Source organism: Prionailurus viverrinus, unplaced genomic scaffold (genome assembly GCF_022837055.1).
Source record: "Prionailurus viverrinus isolate Anna unplaced genomic scaffold, UM_Priviv_1.0 scaffold_49, whole genome shotgun sequence".
NCBI classification, from domain to species: Eukaryota; Metazoa; Chordata; class Mammalia; order Carnivora; family Felidae; genus Prionailurus; species Prionailurus viverrinus.
The window spans coordinates 2,105,215-2,127,994 of NW_025927612.1; the positions used below are offsets into that span (position 1 = coordinate 2,105,215).

Here is a 22,780-nt window from a genome sequence, read left to right on the forward strand (position 1 = left end):
GTGTTCCTGATCTCAGGGAAAAAGCTCTCAGTTTTTCCCCATTGAGGATGATGTTAGCTGTGGGCTTTTCATAAATGGCTTTTATGATGTTTAAGTATGTTCCTTCTATCCCGACTTTCTCAAGAGGTTTTATTAAGAAAGGGTGCTGAATTTTGTCAAAGGCCTTTTCTGCATCGATTGACAGGATCATATGGTTCTTATCTTTTCTTTTATTAATGTGATGTATCACATTGATTGATTTGTGAATGTTGAACCAGCCCTGCATCCCAGGAATGAATCCCACTTGATCATGGTGAATAATTCTTCTTATAAGCTGTTGAATTCGATTTGCTAGTATCTTATTGAGAATTTTTGCATCCATATTCATCAGGGATATTGGCCTGTAGTTCTCTTGTTTTAGTGGGTCTCTGTCTGGTTTAGGAATCAAAGTAATACTGGCTTCATAGAATGAGTCTGGAAGTTTTCCTTCCCTTTCTATTTCTTGGAATGGCTTGAGAAGGATAGGTATTATCTCTGCTTTAAACGTCTGGTAGAACTCCCCTGGGAAGCCATCTGGTCCTGGACTCTTATTTGTTGGGAGATTTTTGATAACCAATTCAATTTCTTCGCTGGTTATGGGTCTGTTCAAGCTTTCTATTTCCTCCTGATAGAGTTTTGGAAGAGTATGGGTGTTTAGGAATTTGTCCATTTCTTCCAGGTTGTCCAATTTGTTGGCATATAATTTTTCATAGTATTCCGTGATAATTGTTTCTATCTCTGAGGGATTGGTTGTCATAATTCCATTTTCATTCATGATTTTATCTATTTGGGTCATCTCCCTTTTCTTTTTGAGAAGCCTGGCTAGAGGTTTGTCAATTTTGTTTATTTTTTCAAAAAACCAACTCTTGGTTTCGTTGATCTGCTCTACAGGTTTTTTAGATTCTATATTGTTTATTTCTGCTCTGATCTTTATTATTTCTCTTCTTCTGCTGGGTTTAGGCTGTCTTTGCTGTTCTGCTTCTATTTCCTTTAGGTGTGCTGTTAGATTTTGTATTTGGGATTTTTCTTGTTTCTTGAGATAGGCCTGGATTGCGATGTATTTTCCTCTCAGGACTGCCTTCGCTGCATCCCAAAGCATTCGGATTGTTGTATTTTCATTTCCGTTTGTTTCCATATATTTTTTAATTTCTTCTCTAATTGCCTGGTTGACCCATTCATTCTTTAGTAGGGTGTTCTTTAACCTCCATGCTTTTGGGGGTTTTCCAGACTTTTTCCTGTGGTTGATTTCAAGCTTCATAGCATTGTGGTCTGAAAGTATGCATGGTATAATTTCAATTATTGTATACTTATGAAGGGCTGTTTTGTGACCCAGTATGTGATCTATCTTGGAGAATGTTCCGTGTGCACTCGAGAAGAAAGTATATTCTGTTGCTCTGGGATGCAGAGTTCTAAATATATCTGTCAAGTCCATCTGATCCAATGTCTCATTCAGGGCCCTTGTTTCTTTATTGACCGTGTGTCTAGATGGTCTATCCATTTCTGTAAGTGGAGTGTTAAAGTCCCCTGAAATTACCACATTCTTATCTATAAGGTTGCTTATGTTTATGACTAACTGTTTTATATATTTGGGGGCTCAAGTATTTGGCGCATAGACATTTATAATTGTTAGCTCTTCCTGATGGATAGACCCTGTAATTATTATATAATGCCCTTCTTCATCTCTTGTTACAGCCTTTAATTTAAAGTCTAGTTTGTCTAAGTATGGCTACTCCAGTTTTCTTTTGGCTTCCAGTAGCATGATAAATAGTTCTCCATCCCCTCACTCTCAATCTGAAGGTGTCCTCAGGTCTAAAATGAGGCTCTTGTAGACAGCAAATAGATGGGTCTTGTTTTTTTATCCATTCTGATACCCTATGTCTTTTGGTTGGTGCATTTAGTCCATTTACATTCAGTGTTATTATAGAAAGATATGGGTTTAGAGTCATTGTGATGTCTGTAGGTTTCATGCTTGTAGTGATGTCTCTGGTACTTTGTCTCACAGGATCCATCTTAGGATCTCTTGTAGGGCTGGTTTAGTGGTGAAGAATTCCTTCAGCATTTTTTGTTTGGGAAGACCTTTATCTCTCTTTCTATTCTAAATGACAGACTTGCTGGATAAAGGATTCTTGGCTGCATATTTTTTCTGTTCCTCACATTGAAGATCTCGTGCCAATCCTTTCTGGCCTGCCAAGTTTCAAAAGAGAGATCAGTCACGAGTCTTACAGGTCTCCCTTTATATGTGAGGGCACGTTTACCCCTTGCTGCTTTCAGAATTTTCTCTTTATCCTTGTATTTTGCCAGTTTCACCATGATATGTCGTGCAGAAGATCGATTCAAGTTATGTCTGAAGGGAGTTCTCTGTGCCTCTTGGATTTCAATGCCTTTTTCCTTCCCCAGTTCAGGGAAGTTCTCAGCTATTATTTCCTCAAGTACCCCTTCAGCACCTTTCCCTCTCCCTCCTCTGGGATACCAATTATGTGTATATTATTTCTTTTTAGTGTATCACTTAGTTCTCTAATTTTCCCCTCATACTCCTGGATTTTTTTATCTCTCTTTTTCTCAGCTTCCTCTTTTTCCATAACTTTATCTTCTAGTTCACCTATTCTCTCCTCTGCCTCTTCAAGCCGAGCCGTGGTCATTTCCATTTTATTTTGCATCTCGTTTAAAGCATTTTTCAGCTCCTCCTGACTGTTCCTTAGTCCCTTGATCTCTGTAGCAAGAGATTCTCTGCTGTCCTCTATACTGTTTTCAAGCCTAGTGATTAATTTTATGACTATTATTCTAAATTCACTTTCTGTTATATTATTTAAATCCTTTTTGATCAGTTCATTAGCTGTTGTTATTTCCTGGAGATTCTTTTGAGGGGAATTCTTCCGTTTGGTCATTTTGGATAGTCCCTGGAGTGGTGCGGACCTGCAGGGCACTTCCCCTGTGCTGTGGTGTATAACTGGAGTTGGTGGGCGGGGCCACAGTCAGACCTGATGTCTGCCCCCAGCCCACCGCTGGGGCCACAGTCAGACTGGTGTGTGCCTTCTCTTCCCCTCTCCTAGGGGCGGGATTCACTGTGGGGTGGCGTGGCCCGTCTGGGCTACTTGCACACTACCAGGCTTGTGGTGCTGGGGATCTGGCGTATTAGCTGGGGTGGGTAGGCAAGGTGCACGGGGGCAGGAGGGGCAGGCTTAGCTCGCTTCTCCTTAGGTGATCCACTTCAGGAGGGGCCCTGTGGCAGGCGGAGGGAGTCAGACCCACTTCCAGAGGGGTGGCTCCACAGAAGCACAGCGTTGGGTGTTTGCGTGGAGCAAGCAAGTTCCCTGGCAGGAACTGGTTCCCTTTGGGATTTTGGCTGGGGGATGGGTGAGGGAGATGGCACTGGCAAGCGCCTTTGTTCCCCGCCAAACTGAGCTCTGTCGTCCTGGGGCTCAGCAATTCTCCCTCCCTTTGTCCTCCAGCCTTCCTGCTTTTCCGAGCAGAGCTGTTAACTTATGACCTCCCAGATGCTAAGTCACGCTTACTGTCGGAACACACTCAGTCTGGCCCCTCCGCTTTTGCAAGCCAGACTCGGGGGCTCTATTTGGCTGGCAGGCTGCCCCTCCGCCCTGGCTCCCTCCCGCCAGTCCGTGGAGCGCGCACCTCCTCTCCGCCCTTCCTACCCTCTTCCGTGGGCCTCTCGTCTGCGCTTGGCTCTGGAGACTCCATTCTGCTAGTCTTCTGGCGGTTTTCTGGGTTATTTAGGCAGGTGTAGGTGGAATCTAAGTGATCAGCAGGACGCGCGGTGAGCCCAGCGTCCTCCTAGGCCGCCATCTTCCTCGAACTCCTCCTTCTCAAGTTTTCAATGGTTCTTTTGTTGATCTCACCACATTTGTAGATCAGATGGCTAGGAGTGGTAGATTTGCCCAAATTTATGCATCCAATGATGACAGTGTTGATATGAGTTTTTTCCTTTCCAATTTTGGCTTAGATTTAGGGATGGTTTTCATGACACCTGTGTTTTGGTGGCAAACCCATTGTGAAAAAAGCAATTATATCTTAGACCTCATAAGATGTTTTCACCATTCTTTATACAAACAATATTTATACTTATCCATAATTTATCCTTTCTTTACTTTTTTAGTCTTTTTTGCCTTTTAATTCTTTCATTATCACTTTCCTATTGTCTCAACTACATCATTAGAATATTTTTATTGGGTTTTTGCTGGTGGTGAGATTTAGGTTTCTGTTTGTCTGAAAATGTCCCATTTCACCTTGAATTCTGAATCATATTTTTGATGGATATAGAATTCTAGGTTGGCAGTTATTGTATTTCAACGCATTCTAGACATCATTTCCCTGTCTTCTATGTTTAATTAGCACTACTGAAAAGTCACCTTTCTGTATCTCATTTGAATGTATGCTGTCTTTTTCCTTTGGCTGCTTTTAAAAGGATGTTTATTTATTTATTTTGAGAGAGAGAGTGTGTGTGTGCATGCACATAAGTGGGGGGGGGCAGAGAGAGAGGGAGACAGAGAGTCCCAAGCAGGGTCTGCACTATGAGCACAGAACCCAACATAGGGCTCGAACCCACAAACTGAAAGATGATGACCTGAGTCGAAATCCAGAGTCGGATGCTCAACCGACTGAGCCACCCAGGTGCCCCTCTTTGGCTGCTTTTAAGACTTTTGGATTTTCTGAAGTTTCACTCTGATGAAACATTCCTAGGTGTTGATATTTTTATTCACTCTGTTTGGGGTTTGTTGAACTCCCTGAATCTGTGCATTCATGAATTTTTTCAATTTTGGAAAATATTAAGCCACTATCTCTTCAATTATTGCTTCTCCTCTAATCACTCTTTCCTTTCCTTCTGCAATTTCAATTAAAAATAGGTAAATCTTGGGGCCTGGGTGGTTCAGTCAGTTAAGCATCCAACTTGGGCTCAGGTCATGATCTCGTGGTTTGTGAGTTCAAACCCCGCATCAGGCTCTGTGCTGACAGCTCAGAGCCTGGAGCCTGCTTTGGATTCTGTGTCTCCCCCTCTGTCTGTCCTTCCACGCTCGTGCTGTCTCTCTCTCAAAAAATGAATAAACATTAAAAATTTTAAAACATAGGTAAATCCTTCACACTATCCTTTACGTCTCCTCTGTCTGTTGCTGTATCACAAATTACATCAAAACTTTAGTGGCTTAAAACAGCAACCATTTTGCTGTACTTTTCAATTATGTTAACTCAGAATTGCTCCTCATGGTATCATATGTAGTCACTCAGTGCTCAGTTCTCCTGGTATGCTCTCTCTGGAAGAAGCCAACCACTATGTATGAAATATGATTATCCAGGTACTCTCATGCTAGAAAGGTTACATGTAGGCCTTCTGGTCAAGAGTCCCAGCAAGTCTAGATTTCCATTATTTTCTGCCAAGGCATCAGATGTGTGAATGAAGCCATTTTGGACCTTCAAGATAAACCCAGAGATTTCATGGAAAACACAGATGACAGAAAACTGGGCTGCAAGTCAATGAAGTGAATTAACTGGCTTACTGTTACCTTGAGGATGTAGACCTCTGGGGACCCAGCTTAAAGTGGACATGGTTTACATCTACTTTTACTCTCTTGATGGACCCATTGAGTCTTATTTGAATGCTATCAAGATGCTTATGGCTCCCAAGCTTATTTGTCTTTAGCACAGAGCTCTCCCTTGGATTCCAGACTCATATATCCAACTGACTACTCAACATCTCAATTTGGGCATCTAGTGGGCATCTCAAAGTAAACATGTTAAAAACCGACCCTTGAGTGTTTCCTCAAATAAATCTGTTCTACCTCAAGCTTTCCACATCTCATTAAATGTCATCATTGTCCACCTAGTTGCTTAGGAAAAAAAATAACTAAAAAAAAAAAAACAACAAAAATTTCTCTGAGTCCTCTCCATTGCCCCCATACTCAACCTAACAGCAAGTCCTGTTTGCTTGTTTTCAAATTATACTCAACACCTTTCCATTTCTTTTGATTTTCCCCACCACAATTTTGGTCTAAATAATCTGTCTTCTCCGGATGACTGTAATGGCCCCTTTGCTGGTTTCCCTGCCTCTATTTTGGCTCATGGAAATTGTGCTACCATTCAGTTGGCATTCTCTGGAGTGCAGACATACACGAGAGACCTCCTCTTGCCTCCCTACATCCATCATTTACTAATTCATTCAATAGATATTTAAGCATTTATCACATGCCAGGAACTGATTAAGGTTTTGGGGATATACCATTGAACAACACCTTCAAAATTTGTGCTTTCAAGAACTTAGTTTCTAGTTGGGGAAAATAGACTATAAACAAGTAAATGTATAATATTTCAGGTGCTAGTAAGTGCAGTGAAAGAGTGTGGTAGGAGCTGTATGCATACACAGTGTTCAGGGAAAGCCTCACTGATAAAATGAAATTTGAGCAGCAATGTGAAAGAAGTGAGAGGATGAACATTAGGATATCAAAAGAAGAGAATTCTAAGAAAAGAACACAAAGTGCAAAGGCCTGGAGAAAGGTATATATTTGCTCTATCTGAGGAAGTACAATAAGGGCAATGTGGTTAGAACAGAGTGAGCAGGAAACAATGGTAGGATATGAGAGCAGAGACGTTTCAGTGGGTCAAATCTCAGAAACTTGAAGGCCATGGTGAAGATTTTGGAATTTACCAAGGGTAGAAAGGAAATCCACTAGGAGATTTGGAGCAGAGAACAATAATCAGAATTACACTTTGAAAATTTACTTTAGGTTCTGTGTAGGGAAAAGACTGTATAAGGGCCAGGCTGGAAGCTGAAAGTACAGTTAAGAGGCTATTACAATAATTTGGGTGAGAGTTGAGGATGGTTTAGACCAGAGTGGTAGCCACTGATTTGGATACCAGTAGCTGGATTCTTTTCCACCTATTCTTCCTTTAATCCACTTCAAAAAGTCTTTTTTATCTCCATTATTCCATTAAAAATACATTTTCAAAGTCACGGATGATCTTTACTAATTCTCAGCCCTTGTCTTAGTTGAACTCTCAGTACTATTTCCTTTTTTTAAAGTTTTATTTATTTTGAGAGAGACAGAGGGTAAGAGGAGGGACAGGGGCGGGCAGAAAGAGAGAATCCCAAGCAGGCTCTGTGCTGTCAGTGCAAAACCTGATGTGGGGCTCAAACACCCAAACTGTGAGATCATGATCTGAGCTGAAGTTGGACGCTTAACTGACAGCCACCCAGGAACTCCGATTACTCCATCCTGTGTGCTCTCATCCTGTCTGACACCAATTTTCTATCTTTTTTTTTTTTCACTAACCTCACTGTCAATCTTTCTCTGTAAACTTAAGTGTTAGTTCTTTAAACTCTCCTCTTTTCTGTCTAAACTTATTCTCATGATGGTCTACGCTTATGCAGATAATATCAAGTTGTATTATCTCCATCTAAGATACCTTCCTTGAACTTGAAATTCATATATAAACTACCTTACCATGTACAAAATTAGTCTCTTAATTTCTGCTCCTTCCACAAATCTTTTGTTTGTCCAGTGTTTTCCATGGCAGTCAATGACCACTCCTTCTTTTTAGTTACAAGACTCTAAACGCCGAAGTTATTCCTAACTCATCTTTTTCTCTCACAACCACATCTAATTCATCAAAGAATACCGCTGGTTATAATTTCAAAAAATAACAAGAATTTGATTATGAACTGAGAATTGGATAAGATGAAAATGCACTATAATGGAAAGTTGGAGATGGTTGACTAGGAAACTGGAGAGGTTGGCCTTAGGAGCAATGGTTATTTATTGCCATAAGCTTGAAGACGGTATATGGTTACGGATGTCAATAAATTTGTTGGAGGTTGGGACGTTCATTGCATAGGCATTGGCTATGAATGAGAAGGGCTATTGGAGAATGGGTAAAGGGGGTTGGAGATTTAAGGAAAAAGCAAATGCAGGGGAAGGGTCCAGGACAGTGGGAAAGTCAGTAGATTAGGGAAATATTCTATAGTTGCTATGCATCAATAAGGGCCCACTTGAGGTAGACAGAGAGGTCAGAATGTGACAATGAGTAATGAAGAAGGCACCTAACCTTTCTCTAGGACCTATATTATCTTACCACTGCTCATCTTTACTACTTCGTCTCCCATAACCACCCCCATCACCCCAGTTCTTCACTCTACTCCAGTCAGACTGGTCCTTTCTTGTTCCTCAAACTTGTTTCATTCTCAGAGCCTTTGCATTCCTTGTTCCCTCTGCCTGGAAGCATCTCTCAGAGCTCCATCAAGTGTCTTCTCATCATTTAGGTCTCAATTTCACAGAGGATTTCTCTGACCAACACAGCTAAAGTAACACCCCAAGGCACTCTCTATCATATTAGATTCTACCTCCTGAAGAGCACCATCAAGATTCCTCTATTTACTTTTCTGCTAATTTATTACCTCTTGCTCCCCCCAATAGAATGTAAGCTCCTATTCTGCTGCACCCCAGTGTATACAAGAGTGTCTGGCATAGAGTAGGTGCTCAATAAATACATGATTGACTCTCCATAAGACTTTCCTTATCTTCCAAATTTCTCTGTGCTTTCTCTTCCCTGCCCAATCTCTTTCTGCTTCCCTAACAATCAAATCCTCCCACTTTGCTCCCTGGATCCCCAGTACCATGGAAAACAATATTCTCTGTATCCTCAACATCTTTACCACACACTTTACTTCTTCCTCCTGCTTCTCTCAGAACCTTTTCACAAGATTAAAATTACTCCTGCAGCTCACAATGTTGATAGGTGAGGCTGACTTTCTTCCTGTTCCCCATTGATGCTTCTTGACCTTGACCCATTTACCTTTTGTAACTCTCATTATTGGTGTCATCATCTAACCTCCTATTTACTCCTCAGCTCCATCTCGACTTTGCTTCCTGGACTTCAGGGTTCTTCTATAAAGCAACCTTTGGAGATTTATTCCTGCAGATTAGCTGTGTTTTTCATATTGTTTCAGCATCTGGTAAAGTCAAATGTGGCAATAGCAGGACAAAGGAATAATCAATGTACTCATACCTGTTTCTTAGTGCATGGGGAGATCTACTCATCCCATAATCCCAGAGACGCTCCACTGCAGCAATGAAATAGTGTCGTGTTCTCTTTTGAAAGCTGCGGAGGCCCTGATTTTCATCTTCACCATAGATGTCAAAATCTTCTCTCTTCATTTCAATTGAGAACGTATCATCATAGTCAATTTTGTCTTCCTCTGACTGAAGAGTAGTAAGGGTTATTTCTCTTTGATGGCGTTTTGAGACCGGTGGGTTCTGAGAGCACAATCTTCCAGTCTCTCCTTGCTTTGACCTGGTGGCTTCTCTTTGGAGTTCACCTTGCCCTTCATTTATTGCTGCTACTGAAGGACTGTTTTCACAAGGGCCCAAGGGCAAAATGGTGTCCTTGCTCTTAAAAGCTATGTTTTTCTGTGACTTTTGGGATTTCCACTCTTCTCTTGGTATCTGGGTGGCATTGTTGTTATCCCAAGCAAGGGGACCCAGCAGCTCAGAGGGAATCTTTTCAGAGCTCTCTGTTGTCCATTTCAGGAAGGGCACTTTTCCGGGTCCATTTATTTTCTTAGGTCCCTGTGTTTTCTGAAGGAAGATCTTCTCCATAAGATCCAGGTGGCCAGAAGAATCATTGCTAGTTTTTGTAGGGAAAGAGTCTTCTTGATGAACATGTGCTTTAGGGAGTAATTCAACTTTGCCAGATGCTTCAGACAAGCCTTGTTGCAAAAGAGTGTTTTCACGTTTCTTGGACATGCGTTGGTTCATGGCACTTTTCCCTAGGGAGCTGAACTTTCCTTGACCTACAATCATTTCTGAGGTTAGGAAGGCTACAGAAAGTTTATTTCTCTTGGCTCCTTGTGAGAAATGAGTGCTTTTTTGGACCCCAGAACTCTCCCTGAAGGTATAAGTGCAGGCTGACACTGGAAGATGAGAAGAGTTGTCCTGGGATGGGATCTTGGTCAGATCTGTATGTCTGATTGATGGAAATGCTGATTCCTTTGCAATGGGTAATGCAGAGTCATTCATTTGAATGGTGCCCTGATTCCCCATAGAACAATCTGATTGGAGGGACTGAGTGGCAGCCCCTTTTTCTTTCTCATTGTCCTCTATCTGTGTGAGGGTTCCATGCATCAAAAAGTTCATGTTTTTGGATGACTGGGTTGAGGTGTCATTCAAAATTACCCCCCTTGCAAACTTAGTTTCTTCTAGTGAGAGTCTGGATTGTTTCAAGGCCCGCTTACCACGCTGAGTGAGCATATTATGCTGACTTGGATTAGGAGACATCCTTGGAGTGCTTGAAAACCTCTCTGCCATTTCCTTTGTTTGATTTCCCAAACCTTCCAAGTTTTCTTCCTCCCTTATTTTTGAGAAATGGACTATGTGAATCCCTGCTCTATGTGCTGAATCATTTAATGACCTGGTGTCTTGAAGTATTGGAGTATATGGCCCCTCATCTAAACCTTCCACATTTTGCTTAGTGCTTAGTAAGAAAAGGTTCTTCAGGGAATTATTAGTGTCAGCTACTGTATATTCCTGAGGCAAACCCACATTTTCTTGGGTTAATTTCTCCTTTCTTTCTATCTCTTCCTGAGATTTTTCTTCTTGATTGTAAGTACCATTATCTTGGACATTGGGCAAGTTAGTAAAAAACATGCTCTTGCTGTTTGGAAAACTCATCTCTTTGAGTTCTGTGTCCTTTGTAAATTCATCTTCTCCTACTACCACCTTCTTTTCTGACAAAAACTTCTGATCTTTCACAGATTTTTCTGATCCTAAAGATGTTAATTGTGTTGGAATGGGCCTTTGCCCAGAGCTTAGGGAGTTCTCGCCATGGGTCCATTTTATCCACTTTGCTGAATCTGGTGAGAACAGTGTCTTGAAGAATGAGAGACCTGGATTTTCTGCACCTAGTGGCACCAGGCCCTCTTTGTTTTGGTAGACCACTTCCACATTTTTTGATGAAGTAGTTTTATTTGACACATGCTTTAGCTCCAAAGCTGTAATATTTCTGTCCATAAATGTTTCATTATGAAGCAAAGAAGTCATTTCTTGAAACTCAGCATTACTTTCTAATATAGTATCTTGCCAGACTGATGTACTGTTCTCAGTTAATAATGTTGGGACATCAACATGATTTTTGCTATTAGTTGTTGAGTTAATTGTTGCGTTGTTTGTCTTTATCAAAGAGATATTAACTTTGAATAAAGCATTATCTTTAATTAATGAAGCAGGTCCATGAACTCTGTCTTCTTTAAATAACCCATTTCTCTCCACTGATAATACATTTTCTCCCAGTGAACTTTCTTGACTATTCATTAAAGCTGCTTCTAACAACTTGGAATCATTGTCTCCTTCACTCGAGCCCAAAGGTACACCAGAGTCAATAGAGTGAGATGAATTTTTGCCAAATACAATGGTACCTAAATGACTATTTGAGTGAATTGACATATTTGGGGGTCCTAAGGAACCTGTCTTTTCAGTACCTGCTGCCAACTTGTCTGATGGAATTGTTGGTGAAGCTGTTAGGTTGTCTGATGAACTAGAAATTTTTAAATCAAGGTTCTTCAACTCTGCTGTTACAGTTGCCCCCAAATTCTCATTTAATCTTAATTTTAGTTTTGGCTCAGGAGTAAATACTCTGTCCCCACTGTGATGGAGCTCTGGTCTGAGATCTGCCACTGCAGATGGGCCCTTGTGTCTTTCTATAGCTCCAAGTAAATGATCATCTGCTTCATGTGTGGCTTCCTGGAAATCAGATAAGAGTAATCCACGTGGAGTAGGATTCTGTCCCAGAAGCATCAGCAAATCACTAGAGGAGACACTTTGTACGTTAAGCAGCTGCGTTCTTTCTCCAGGCTGAGGGTCAATCTTCTCTATGTCATTTTCTGGAGTTGTGGTGGCTTTGAATTGCTTTTGCCTAGGGCTATGATGTCTTGAATTCTGGGAGAAGCTTCTGGGTTCAATGACATTGTTTTCATTCAAGAGGGAGGCTGGAATATCTTCATATCTATCCTCATCATAATCATCAATGTTCCCATTACAACTAGAAACCTTCAGTAAAGCTGTCATGCCTCTGTTCCGAAAGTCTGAGTTGTGGCACCCCAGCACCCATAGACCTGGAAGAAGAAAAAGACTCTGGTTACTCACAACCCACATCCCAAGCAAGTTATGTATTAGTCGTTCTCTTCTATTCCCAGATAATGAAAAAATAGTAGTCGGTACCCTTGTATTACAAGTCATTAGGTTAAATCCCTGGCACATAAAACAGTCCAACAATGGTAGTGAAAGTGCTTTTTTGCATTGCCGCTGTTGTGGTATATCTGTCTGTGATCACAAGAAAGGGTTGTGATTACAAATGAACAGATATTGGAATAAAAATGGAGAAATATAATTAACATATACAACAGTGGGGAGTCCTAATAGTCACACAGAACTCTTTGATGATGATAGTGACTTAATCCCTGAAACTGTATGTAGGCTAGGTATTATTGCTATATTACATAATGGCACAGGTTCTTACAGTCAGATTGCCTGGGTTCAAATCCTAGCTCTACCATTTACCAGCTGTGTGACTTTGAGCAAATCAACTGATCTCTCTGAGCTCCACTTTTCTAATTTGGAAATGAAGCTAATAGTATCTCCCTTATCAAATAATGTATGCAAATCACATATCAATGACTAGCTTCCATTGTCATCAATTTGCAGGATAAGTAAGCACAAGGGAGTAGGACTTTAGGATATATATGATAGAAAATCCCTCTACTGTGCTAGCAATGTTAATTTCTGCTGTAAACAAGATTATTCAAGTGAAGGAATTTTACAGTGGCAAAGGAAAAACTTTCCTCAAAGTATATTTCCATAGAGACCTAAGAGATAATGGGATACCCATGGAAAAGGTCTTTATGGTCAAATGCATTTTGGAATTAGTGCACATTGCACTCTATGTGCAAATAATCAATCCGATGGTAAATGAGAATAAATACATTTTATATCATACAAGGATTTAGAAAATCTACCTTTAAAGCAGCCATGCTGAGGAGGTGGTGGGAGAATGTTTTCTACCAAAATAAAGGAGTATACTGTAAATTTAAAAATAAGATGACATGGGATACAGGAAATCAGCGCTGAAGAAAAGTCCCAAATTAATAACTGATTTTCAGATTTAGAAAAAAAAACAGCCCAGACTGGGGGAGGAGGATGCATGGGTCCAGGTGGTCAGTTTCTAAGTGAAAAAGAATATGTTGTATGATAACACTCTTGAATAAAAAAGAGAATAACTAAAGGGAAAACATTACAACAAGAACAGTAAAACAATTAGAAGTTTCAGCTAAACAAGTTATAAAAAGAAGAAATATAATTCTATTTGATTCCATAGTGAACATTTACATAGTCATAATAATGTGGTTTCACTAAAAATATGGACATAGCTATATCATAAGTTTGTGGATTGGGAGCCCAATTTCATGAGATTTAAAGCATAATTTTGATGGTGTGAAACGATGTTGGGTCAGAGTAGATCAAGACTGGAGCTGAAATGAGTAATTTAAATAAGGTTTTTGACTCTTAAAATTCTACTGTTATAACTTAGACACAACCACTTCCTTCTTCTTCCTAAGGAGGATAGTAATTGAGTGAGAAAAGGGAAAATGAAACTCCATAAACAGGTTTGGAATGACATACACCAAACTGTGAGAAGGGCCTGGGATTGGGAACAGTGATCAAGAAGGACTGTAGTTTTATTTGTATTGGTGCAAAGTTTTTAATGAGAACATCTTTCTGTATTACATGCACGAGTAAAGATTAATGTAAAGCATAATTAATTAAATCTCAATCGAACAGCTTAAAGAAGAGCTGATTCTTTGATGAAAAACTCAATAAAATAAATAACCAAATAAAAATAAGAAATTCTACGTGTATAAAATTTGGAATAAAAAAGGAGATATAGTTACAGTTGCAGAGAAAATTAAAAGAAGGGGGAATAGGGAGTGACTTCTTAATGGTAAAGGGTCTCTTTTTGGGGTGATAAAAATATTCTGGAATTAGATAATAGTAATGGTTGCACAACGTTGAATTATAATTCCCTTGGGGACACCGGCTGGCAATCCCCTCCTTCACCTTCTGCCACAGGCAAATCATGTCCAGTCAAGTTTGAGACTGGGTCAGTGGGTATAGACCAGTCTCCTGCCACAGAATTGTACACTTTTAAATGGTTAAAATGGTGAATTTTACCTCAAAAAAAAAAAAAAACAGACAAAAGGAATCAGACTTTACCATTCTGAACACAGGAAATCTTTAGGGGCTTTATTTAGCTTGAGATTTGTAAATAATGATATTACATTAGGATTTTTTTCCCTCAAGACACATAAAGCCATTTTAATTTGTCTGTAGAATTTAAGTAATCACCAAAATAGTTTAAAAGCTTCATAAAATATTGTTATTTGTAATATTTTTCTCTGCCTATACACATACATACACATACACACAATTTCTCTCTTTGGTTTAGATATTTATAACCATATTATACATAATGTTTTATCATCTTTTTGGTACATATTCATTTGTTAATTGAAAGAAATATTTATTAAGCACTTACTACAGGCCAGGAACTATATACATTAGGGATATAGTGATGAATAAGATAAACAAGGTCTCTGTCCTCAGCGAGTCTGAAAATTAGTTGGAAAACAGATAACAAAGACATAAATGTACAAGACACTTCCAGAGATACTGCTGGAGTCCTGCCAGGTTCTTTACTCACTTTCCACAAAAATCCATCACTTGTAAGTACAATAAGTTTCTGGGTATAAAGGTGAACATATGTTTATATAGGATGAGACTGGTTTTTATTCCCCAGAAATTTCCCTTTGAGAGTTTATGTCCAGAGAGGCCTTCAGTGTAAGAGAAGAACTACAATCTGACATGCTTTTCCCCGCAGACAACAGAGGTGTGAAGGACGAGAGCATGGAGTGGCCTAGCACTCGTTACTAAGCTGTATGAATGTAGCAACAATCTGTGTTGGATTTAGGCCATGTCAGTGTTTTTGCCGACAGCTGATGCTGTCAAAAGCCTTGCAGTGGTTACGGACGGAGAAGGAAGATGAGAAAGTGACAGCCACAACCATCCCAAAGGCTCCCCAGTGGTTTGAGGGTATGTGTACCAAGAGAGATTACTCGGTGGTATTCAGATGACAGTACAAGTGTTCACAAAGCACACAGAAACATGTTCAGCTCACACACGGTAACTGCATCTATAAATATATATTCACCACTACAGTTTAGTAAGCACACTTAAGATTTTGGGCAATGGTAAGTAAAGGCACTTTTTAGAGGAAAGACTTTAAGTTAAATACCTGATGTTCTGCTGTCATTAAAATGCCTTGCAATTAGTAACATCACTTGGACCATTCAGTATCCGCTCCCACATGAACACATGAACAGCGAGCAAAGGATCACAGCTGTTAGTAAGAGAATAATATAAATAGCTAACCTGGATTTTCCATTGACATGAAGACAGTTTCTCCTGAGAATGGGAATAGGGTAAGTGTGTCTTCATAGACCATTTTGTGTTTGAAGGTGTATCCAGAGAAGAAGACAGACAGGAAGTCAGTTTGTGCTCCAACACTTAGAATGTACCAGTATGCCACCTCATGCAAACAAACTGACAGCTGCAAGTTGTCAAAAACATAGCCGTTGATGCCTGCAAACCAAATGGGAACAAGACATTTGATTTATTATTTTGGGTTGTCATGATATGATGAAAAATAATGATGGGTTAAGCCCATTACCTTATTCCCAAGGAGAGGTAGCGCTATACTTTCCATAACAGTACATCGCTAGTACTTGGTCACCTAGCTCCCAGTCGCAAAGCGAGAAGAGTCATAGACTTTAACCCTCCGTGAACTGGAGAGGGAAATGCTACAAAAGACGACCTTGATTTATACAATTGGAATACTGGCTGCCAATTAGATAATTGTATTGTAGCAATGTTAAAGTTTTTCAAAAAATATCTGTACTCATAGTGAATGCAAAATGAAGTATTATGAGATAAAACAGCATGATGTCTGCAACCTGTTCTGAATTGGAAAATAAACAATAAAAGTATATGGAGAAAAAAGAGAATAATACAGTAAATAAGGAAAAATATTAAAAATTAGTGAATCGGGGAGCCTGGGTGGCTCAGTTGGTCAAGCGTCCAACTTTGGCTCAGGTCATGATCTCGTGGTTTGTGAGTTCAAGCCCCGATTTGGGCTCTGTGCTGACAGCTCAGAGTCTGGAGCCTGCTTCGTATTCTGGGTCTCCTCCTCTCTCTGCCCCTCCCATGCTCATGCTCTGTCTCTCTCTGTCTCTTAATAATAAATAAATGTTTTAAAAAAATTAATGAATTTGGGTAAAAGGTATATGGGAGCTCTCTATAATATTCTTGTAGAAGTTCTGTAAGTTTGAAATTATTTCTAAATAAAAAGCTAAACAAAAGTAACAGTGACTTTCTTCTATAAAGGGAATTATTTCTGAAAGCCTCTTCCATACATCTATCTATCTATCTATTCAATAAGTGCCTGTCTATTCTGCAGAGTGGTTCACAAATCTACTAAGCAATGCTCAGACTCTAGCTGAGGGCAACTAAGCGAGAATCAAATTTCTTGCCCTACAAAGCATTAAAAGATATTATAAGTCTATTGTAATTGAAGGTGTGGTCATCCACAGGTATACATGAATATGTCAATCAGAATATAGAGTCCAGAAAGAGATACAGATATACATGGGAATTTAATACGTGATAAAGGCAGCATTTCAAACTGGTAGCAAAAGAGAATGAGCTATTTGCTAAATGCTGATGGGAAATATGACTATTCATTTATTTTTTATTTTTAAAGGTTATTTATTTATTTATTTGTTTATTTTGAGAGAGAGAGAGAGAGAGCATGTGAATAGGGGAGGGGCCAAGAGAGAGGAGAGAGACAGAATCTCAAGTAGGCTCTGTACTGTCAGTGTGGGCCTGACGCAAGGCTTGAACCCACGAACTGCGAGATCATGACCTGAGCCGAAACCAAGAGTCAGATGCTTAACTGACTGAGCCACCAAGGCACCCTGAAAATATGACTATTCATATGGAACAACAAAAGACTCTGAATAGCCAAAACAATCTTGAGAAAGAACAAAGCTGGGGGCAATCACAATGGCTGATTTCAGGCTACACTACAAAGCTGTAGTAATTAAAGCAGTATGGTACTGGCACAAAAATAGTCATAGACCAATGGAAGAGAATCAAAAGCCCAGAAATATATCCTTAAGTATACGGCCAACTAATATTTGACAAAGCAATCAAAAATATTCAATGAGGGGGCTCCTGGGTGGCTCAGTCGGTTAAGTATCCGACTCTTTTGGTTTCAGCTCAGGTCATGATCTCACAGTTTGTGAGATGGAGCCCCGCATCGGGCTCTGTGCTGACAGCAGGGAACCTGCTTGGGATTCTCTCTCTCCCTCTCTCTCTCTGCCCCTCCCCTGCTCACACGCTTGCTTGTGCTCTCTCTCCCTCTTTCAAAATAGATAAATTTTAAAAAAGAATATTCAATGAGGAAAGGGTAATGCCTTCAATAAGTGGTGCTGGGAAAACTGAATAGGCATCTGGAGAAGAAAGAAACTGAACCCTTACACCCTACACAAAAATTAACCTGAAATGCATTAAAGACTTAAACATAAGACCTGAAAGTGTAAAACTCCTACAAACATAGGGAAAAGGCTCCTTGACATTGGTTTTGGTGATTATTTTTCTCGATATGACACCAAAAGCACAAGCAACAAAGGAAAAATTAACAAGTGGGATGACATGAAACTAAGAAGCTTCTGCACAACAAAAGAAACAATCAACAAAATGAAAAGGCAGCCTAAGGAATAGGAGAAAATATCTGCAAATCATTTATCTGGTAAGGGCTTAATATCCAAAATATATAATGAACTCATAAAACTGAGTAACAAAAAAAACCTCTGATTTTTAAAAAGGGCAGAGGAAGGTGTCCCTGGGTGGTTCAGTTGGTTAAGCATCCAACTGTTGGTTGGTCAATGGGTACATGAAAAGATGCTCATCATCATTAATCATTAGGGAAACGTGATCATTAGCAAAATAGATCAGAGACAGAAAGACAAACAGTGTATGATTCCACTTATATGTGGAATCTAAGAAAGCTGAATTCCTAGAAACAGAGAGTATAATGGTGGTTACCAGGAGGGTGGTGGGGGAAATGGGGAGATGTTGGTCAAAGGGTACAAAATATCAGTTATAAGACAAGTTCTGGGGATCTAATTTACAGCATGGTGATTATAGTTAATAATACTGTATTATGTACTTGAAAGTTGCTAAGAGAGTAGATCTGAAATGTTCTCACTAGAAAAAAGAAATGATAAGTATGTGACATGATGGAGGTGTCAGCTGACAGTATGGTGGTGATCATTTTGCAATATATAAGTATATCAAATAAACATGTTTTCACCTTAAACTTATACAATGTTATATGTCAATTATATTTCTGGAATATCTGGAAATGAAACAAGGCAAAGAACAACCTCAGACTTTGTATGAAGGGCAGTATTTTAAGAGTAATCCTCCCCAGGGGCACCTGGGTGGCTCAATTGGTAGAGTGTCTGACTCTTGGTTTTGGCTCAGGTCATGATCTCATGGTTCATGGGTTTGAGCCATGCATCTAACAGCTGAGAGCGTGGAGCCTGCTTGGGATTTTCTGTCCCTCTCTCTCTGCCCCTCCCCCCTCTATTAAATAAATAAAACTTAAAGAGCAATTGTCCCCAAAAGTAAATAGAAGTGTGCATAACTTACAAAATAGTAAAGGAAAAAGATGGAGTTTAAAAATAGCTTAATCAAAAAAGCAACAAAGGAGAAAAAAATGAAAAATTCAGAAAAAATAGGAAACACAAAATCCGATAGTACCAATAAATCCCATGCAATGGGCTACATGCCCCCCGTAGGAGAGAGATGGTCAGATTGGACTTGAAGAAGTAGAACATGTATTCCTTCTCTAGACTTGTATTGCCACATTTTCTTGACATAACTTACATAGTTTTGTTTTTGAAACAAAGTGGGAATAAAGTGATAGAGATATGATTAGAAATACTGAGGAAAGAGCCCTAGCCCAGAATGATTAGAACATATCACATTGCCTTGAAAACATATCACTCTCTACATATACATATATATATATATATATATATATATATATATATATATATATACATGTCTATGCTTTCTCTCTTGTGGTCATTATTTACTTTACAAAAATGAGGTCATATGACATATACTTTTTCTGCATCTGCATTAGGTTATTCAACAATACTTAACAGAAATTGCTTTAAGTAGCTGGGTACAGCTCTGATCCATTCTTTTTAATGGCTTCATGATATTTCATATTATGGGTGTGCCACAATATATTGAAACATCCCTCTAATGATAGGCATTACCTTTGACTTTAGTTTATTTGTTTTAGGCACTATAAACACTGCTACAATACATCCCTGTACATCTGTCCTTATGTACTGGTGTTTTACTCCCATGAGATATATCCCAGCAGTAGGAATGTTGGATCAAAAGGTATATATATTTAATTTTAAAAATTTACATAGTAAAATTGGTTCTTATTTGGAGCACAGTTCTGTGAGTTTCAGCACATACACCAATGTGTGTAGCCACGAGGACAATCAGGATACAGAACATCTCATTCAACACGGAAAACTCCATTGTACCGGAGCCATTCATTGCAAAGAATCAAGCTCCAGCTCCACCCAAGCTCTGACAACCACTATTCTATTTTCCATCCTTCCCCAGAATGCCCTTGTAAATGAAATAACACAGTATGCCACCTTTTGTGACTGGATATTATCACTCAGCTTAATGCCTTCGGGGTTCATTCATGTTTTGTGTATCAATGTTCATTCTGTTTTATTGCTGAGTATTCAAGTGTGTGGATGTACCACAGTTTGTTTAACCATTTGCCTACTGTGGGACATTTTGATTGTTTCTAAGTTTTTAAAAATAAAACCTGGCATATTTGTTCCCCAGGGGTCCATTTTCAAGAAGCTAAAGGCGAAGGTGGGAAAGGAGAGGTTTCCTCCCCGTTTACTTTCTCCCTCATTGTGTCTTCCCCAGGGGATAGAAATGGTGTGGACCCCCAAACCTACCCAAATAAAATCCCAAAAAACTGAGTTTCCAAAAAGTTACAGCACCTTAATTCCTCGTATTAAGGGGAAAGGAGACAGAGGGAAGGAGGTCCCTGGTTTGTGGGGAGACTCCCCCAGTTTGGTGGGATATTCCTCCCCACTTTGAATTGCTGGCCCAAATGGAACAAGCAAGGGCTACAGCATTCAAGTTTCATCAAAGCCACACATTTTCCTCCCCTGCCTGACCCAAAGATATTCTACATTAAATCTGCATTCATTTCTTCACTTGTAATATGCGTGCTTTGAAATCTTTCTAGCTTCCTTCCCCAATTATCTGCTGTTAAGGAATTTCAGTCATCCAGTGGGACAGACAGGGTGAAATGTGCTCATTCCATCTTAACCAGAACCAGAACGGCAAATGCATATATTTTTAATTTTAATGGTTTCAATCAGATCTGTTTCAAAATACTGTGCTACTTGTGTACTACCATCGCATGAGCATACTCTTGTGCTCACAAGCCCACGAGTAATAATTGTGTTACTGTCTTATCATTTTGCCAGTTTGATAGGTAGCAAGTGTCACAGCATTGGTATTCTATTTTGCATTTTCCTGTAGTGAGATTGAAATTTTTAAATTATATTGTTGACCATTCTGACTTGTGTGTGTATGTATAAAACACACACATATATGTGTGTATGTAATAGGCTGAACTGCGCTCCTCCCCAAATTCATATGTTGAAGTTCTAACCTCTAGTGTCTCCGAATGTGACTGTGTTCAGAGATCAGGTGTTTAAACAGGTAATTCACCAAATGAGGTCTGAGGGTGGCCCTAAGAACATGAAGTTTGTACCCAGACATGTGCACGCACAGAGGAAAGACCGTGTGAGGATACAGAAAGTGGCCATCAACAAGTCAACAGGCCCCTTCTGCTGACACCCAGATGTCAGATCTTTAGCCTCCAAAACTGTGATGAAGTAACCGTCTGCCATGAAGTCACTCAGTCTGTGGTCCTTTAAAGGTTAGGGTAGGCCTTGCAGACTAACACAATATATATATGTGTTCATATATGGTTATATAATCATAGAGAAAATACGTTTTAACATGAGCTATTAGAATATGGAATCCTTAGTGGGAAGGTATAGTTTGGGAGGAAATAGAGAGATAAAAGGGAGGAGGCAGCCAAATAAACATAAAAAAATCATGTTGTGTACCTTAAATATATATAATTTTTATTCATCAGTTCTACCTCAAAAAAGCTAGAAAAAAAGATTTCTTTTTAATGTACAGAGTCTTGATTAATTTGACTGTAGCTAGCAATGGGTTTACATGTCTAAAATTGCATTCCCTTTGTAGTTCATGTGTAACTTACCAATTGAATGCATTAAAATAATTTTTAAAATTTTAGTTTTAAGAGCACCTGGGTGGCTCAGTTGGTTGAGCGTCTGACTCTTGATTTTGGCTGAGGTCATGACCCCGGGGTCCTGGGATTGAGCCCTATGTCAGGCTCTGCACTGAGCATGGAGCCTGCTTAAGATTCTTTTTGTCTCTCTCCCTCACTTGTGCTCTCTCTCTCTCACTAAAAAGAAAAATAATAAATAAATAAATACATACATAAATACATAAATAAATAAATACAATTTTAGTTTTAAGTAATCTCCACACCCAATGAGGGGCTCAAACTTACAACCTTGAGATCAGAGGTTGTATGCTCTACCAGTGCCCCACATGCGTTTTATATTAAGGATGGATTTTGCATATTTGGATAAATGAAAGTTATGTCTTATTTGATTTATTCCTTAAGAATAAAGTTCTCTGAATGCTTGATATCTTCTAAAAGACAAAAGCGTATGCATTATATGATCACATTTATGTACTTACTTACAGAAAACTGTGTATGTTCATATGTAACAATTTTTAAGGAAATAAGACTCTTGCCTGGCATATCAATTAATCTGGACATCAATTTGGTGGCTTCAGTTTTCCTTTATCCATCACCCACTGGACTCAAGTGCTGCTTTACTTACTGTGCATGATGTTAGAGACCTGGAGCTCCGGGTCGTGGGGCGGCACTGCATCTGCATTCGGGAGGAAGCGCTTCATATTCTCTGCGAGGTACCAGCTTTGGTTCTCATCAAATACAGAAAACAGGATGACGTTTCTCTTGTCTGACATCATCTGTTAATTGTACATATTGAAAGAAAGAAATGCTATGAGTCTTGTTAGGTAGGAATTAGCAGTCTGCACGAAGTGATGGCATACATGTGCTATATCTATACTGAATCCTTTGGTTCAATTCCATTTCTCCCTAAGGTCACTATTATGGCACATACCAGGGCCTGGGGGGAGGAGCAGGTGCTGCAAACAGTGAGTATATGTTTAGAGCAGATGTGCCCTCAAGGCAAGAGGGTGACTGGACCCACCAACTTAGTTTCTTCTGGACCCAAAGTCAAATGCTGACTGATTTTTTGGTACAGTCTGCAGCCTCATTTCCTCCAAGTTCAGATTAGAGGATTTTCATTCTTTAAAGACTCAAGTGATTATTCAGTGTTTTTCTTAAACAAGTTAGTCAAATCAAGTAAGATTAATGCCTCTCCTAAAATTCCAAC

At 39.4% G+C, this 22,780-nt stretch overlaps 1 protein-coding gene across 9 annotated transcripts in view; it reads right to left on the reverse strand.

Annotated features, from left to right (window-relative positions):
* The window catches only part of F8 (coagulation factor VIII), a 133,142-nt gene that overhangs the window by 42,819 nt on the left and 67,543 nt on the right, over positions 1-22,780 (reverse strand). For all 9 annotated transcript variants that reach the window (XR_007149785.1, XM_047847687.1, XM_047847691.1 and 6 more), the window contains 3 exons: positions 22,199-22,349; positions 15,498-15,707; positions 9,028-12,127 (listed from right to left, as the gene is read on the reverse strand). Coding sequence is in view for 8 of the 9 variants with exons in the window: in XM_047847687.1 (XP_047703643.1) it covers positions 9,028-12,127; positions 15,498-15,707; positions 22,199-22,349 (3,461 nt within the window). In the remaining variant the exon portion in view is untranslated. The remainder of the gene's footprint in view (positions 1-9,027; positions 12,128-15,497; positions 15,708-22,198; positions 22,350-22,780) is intronic.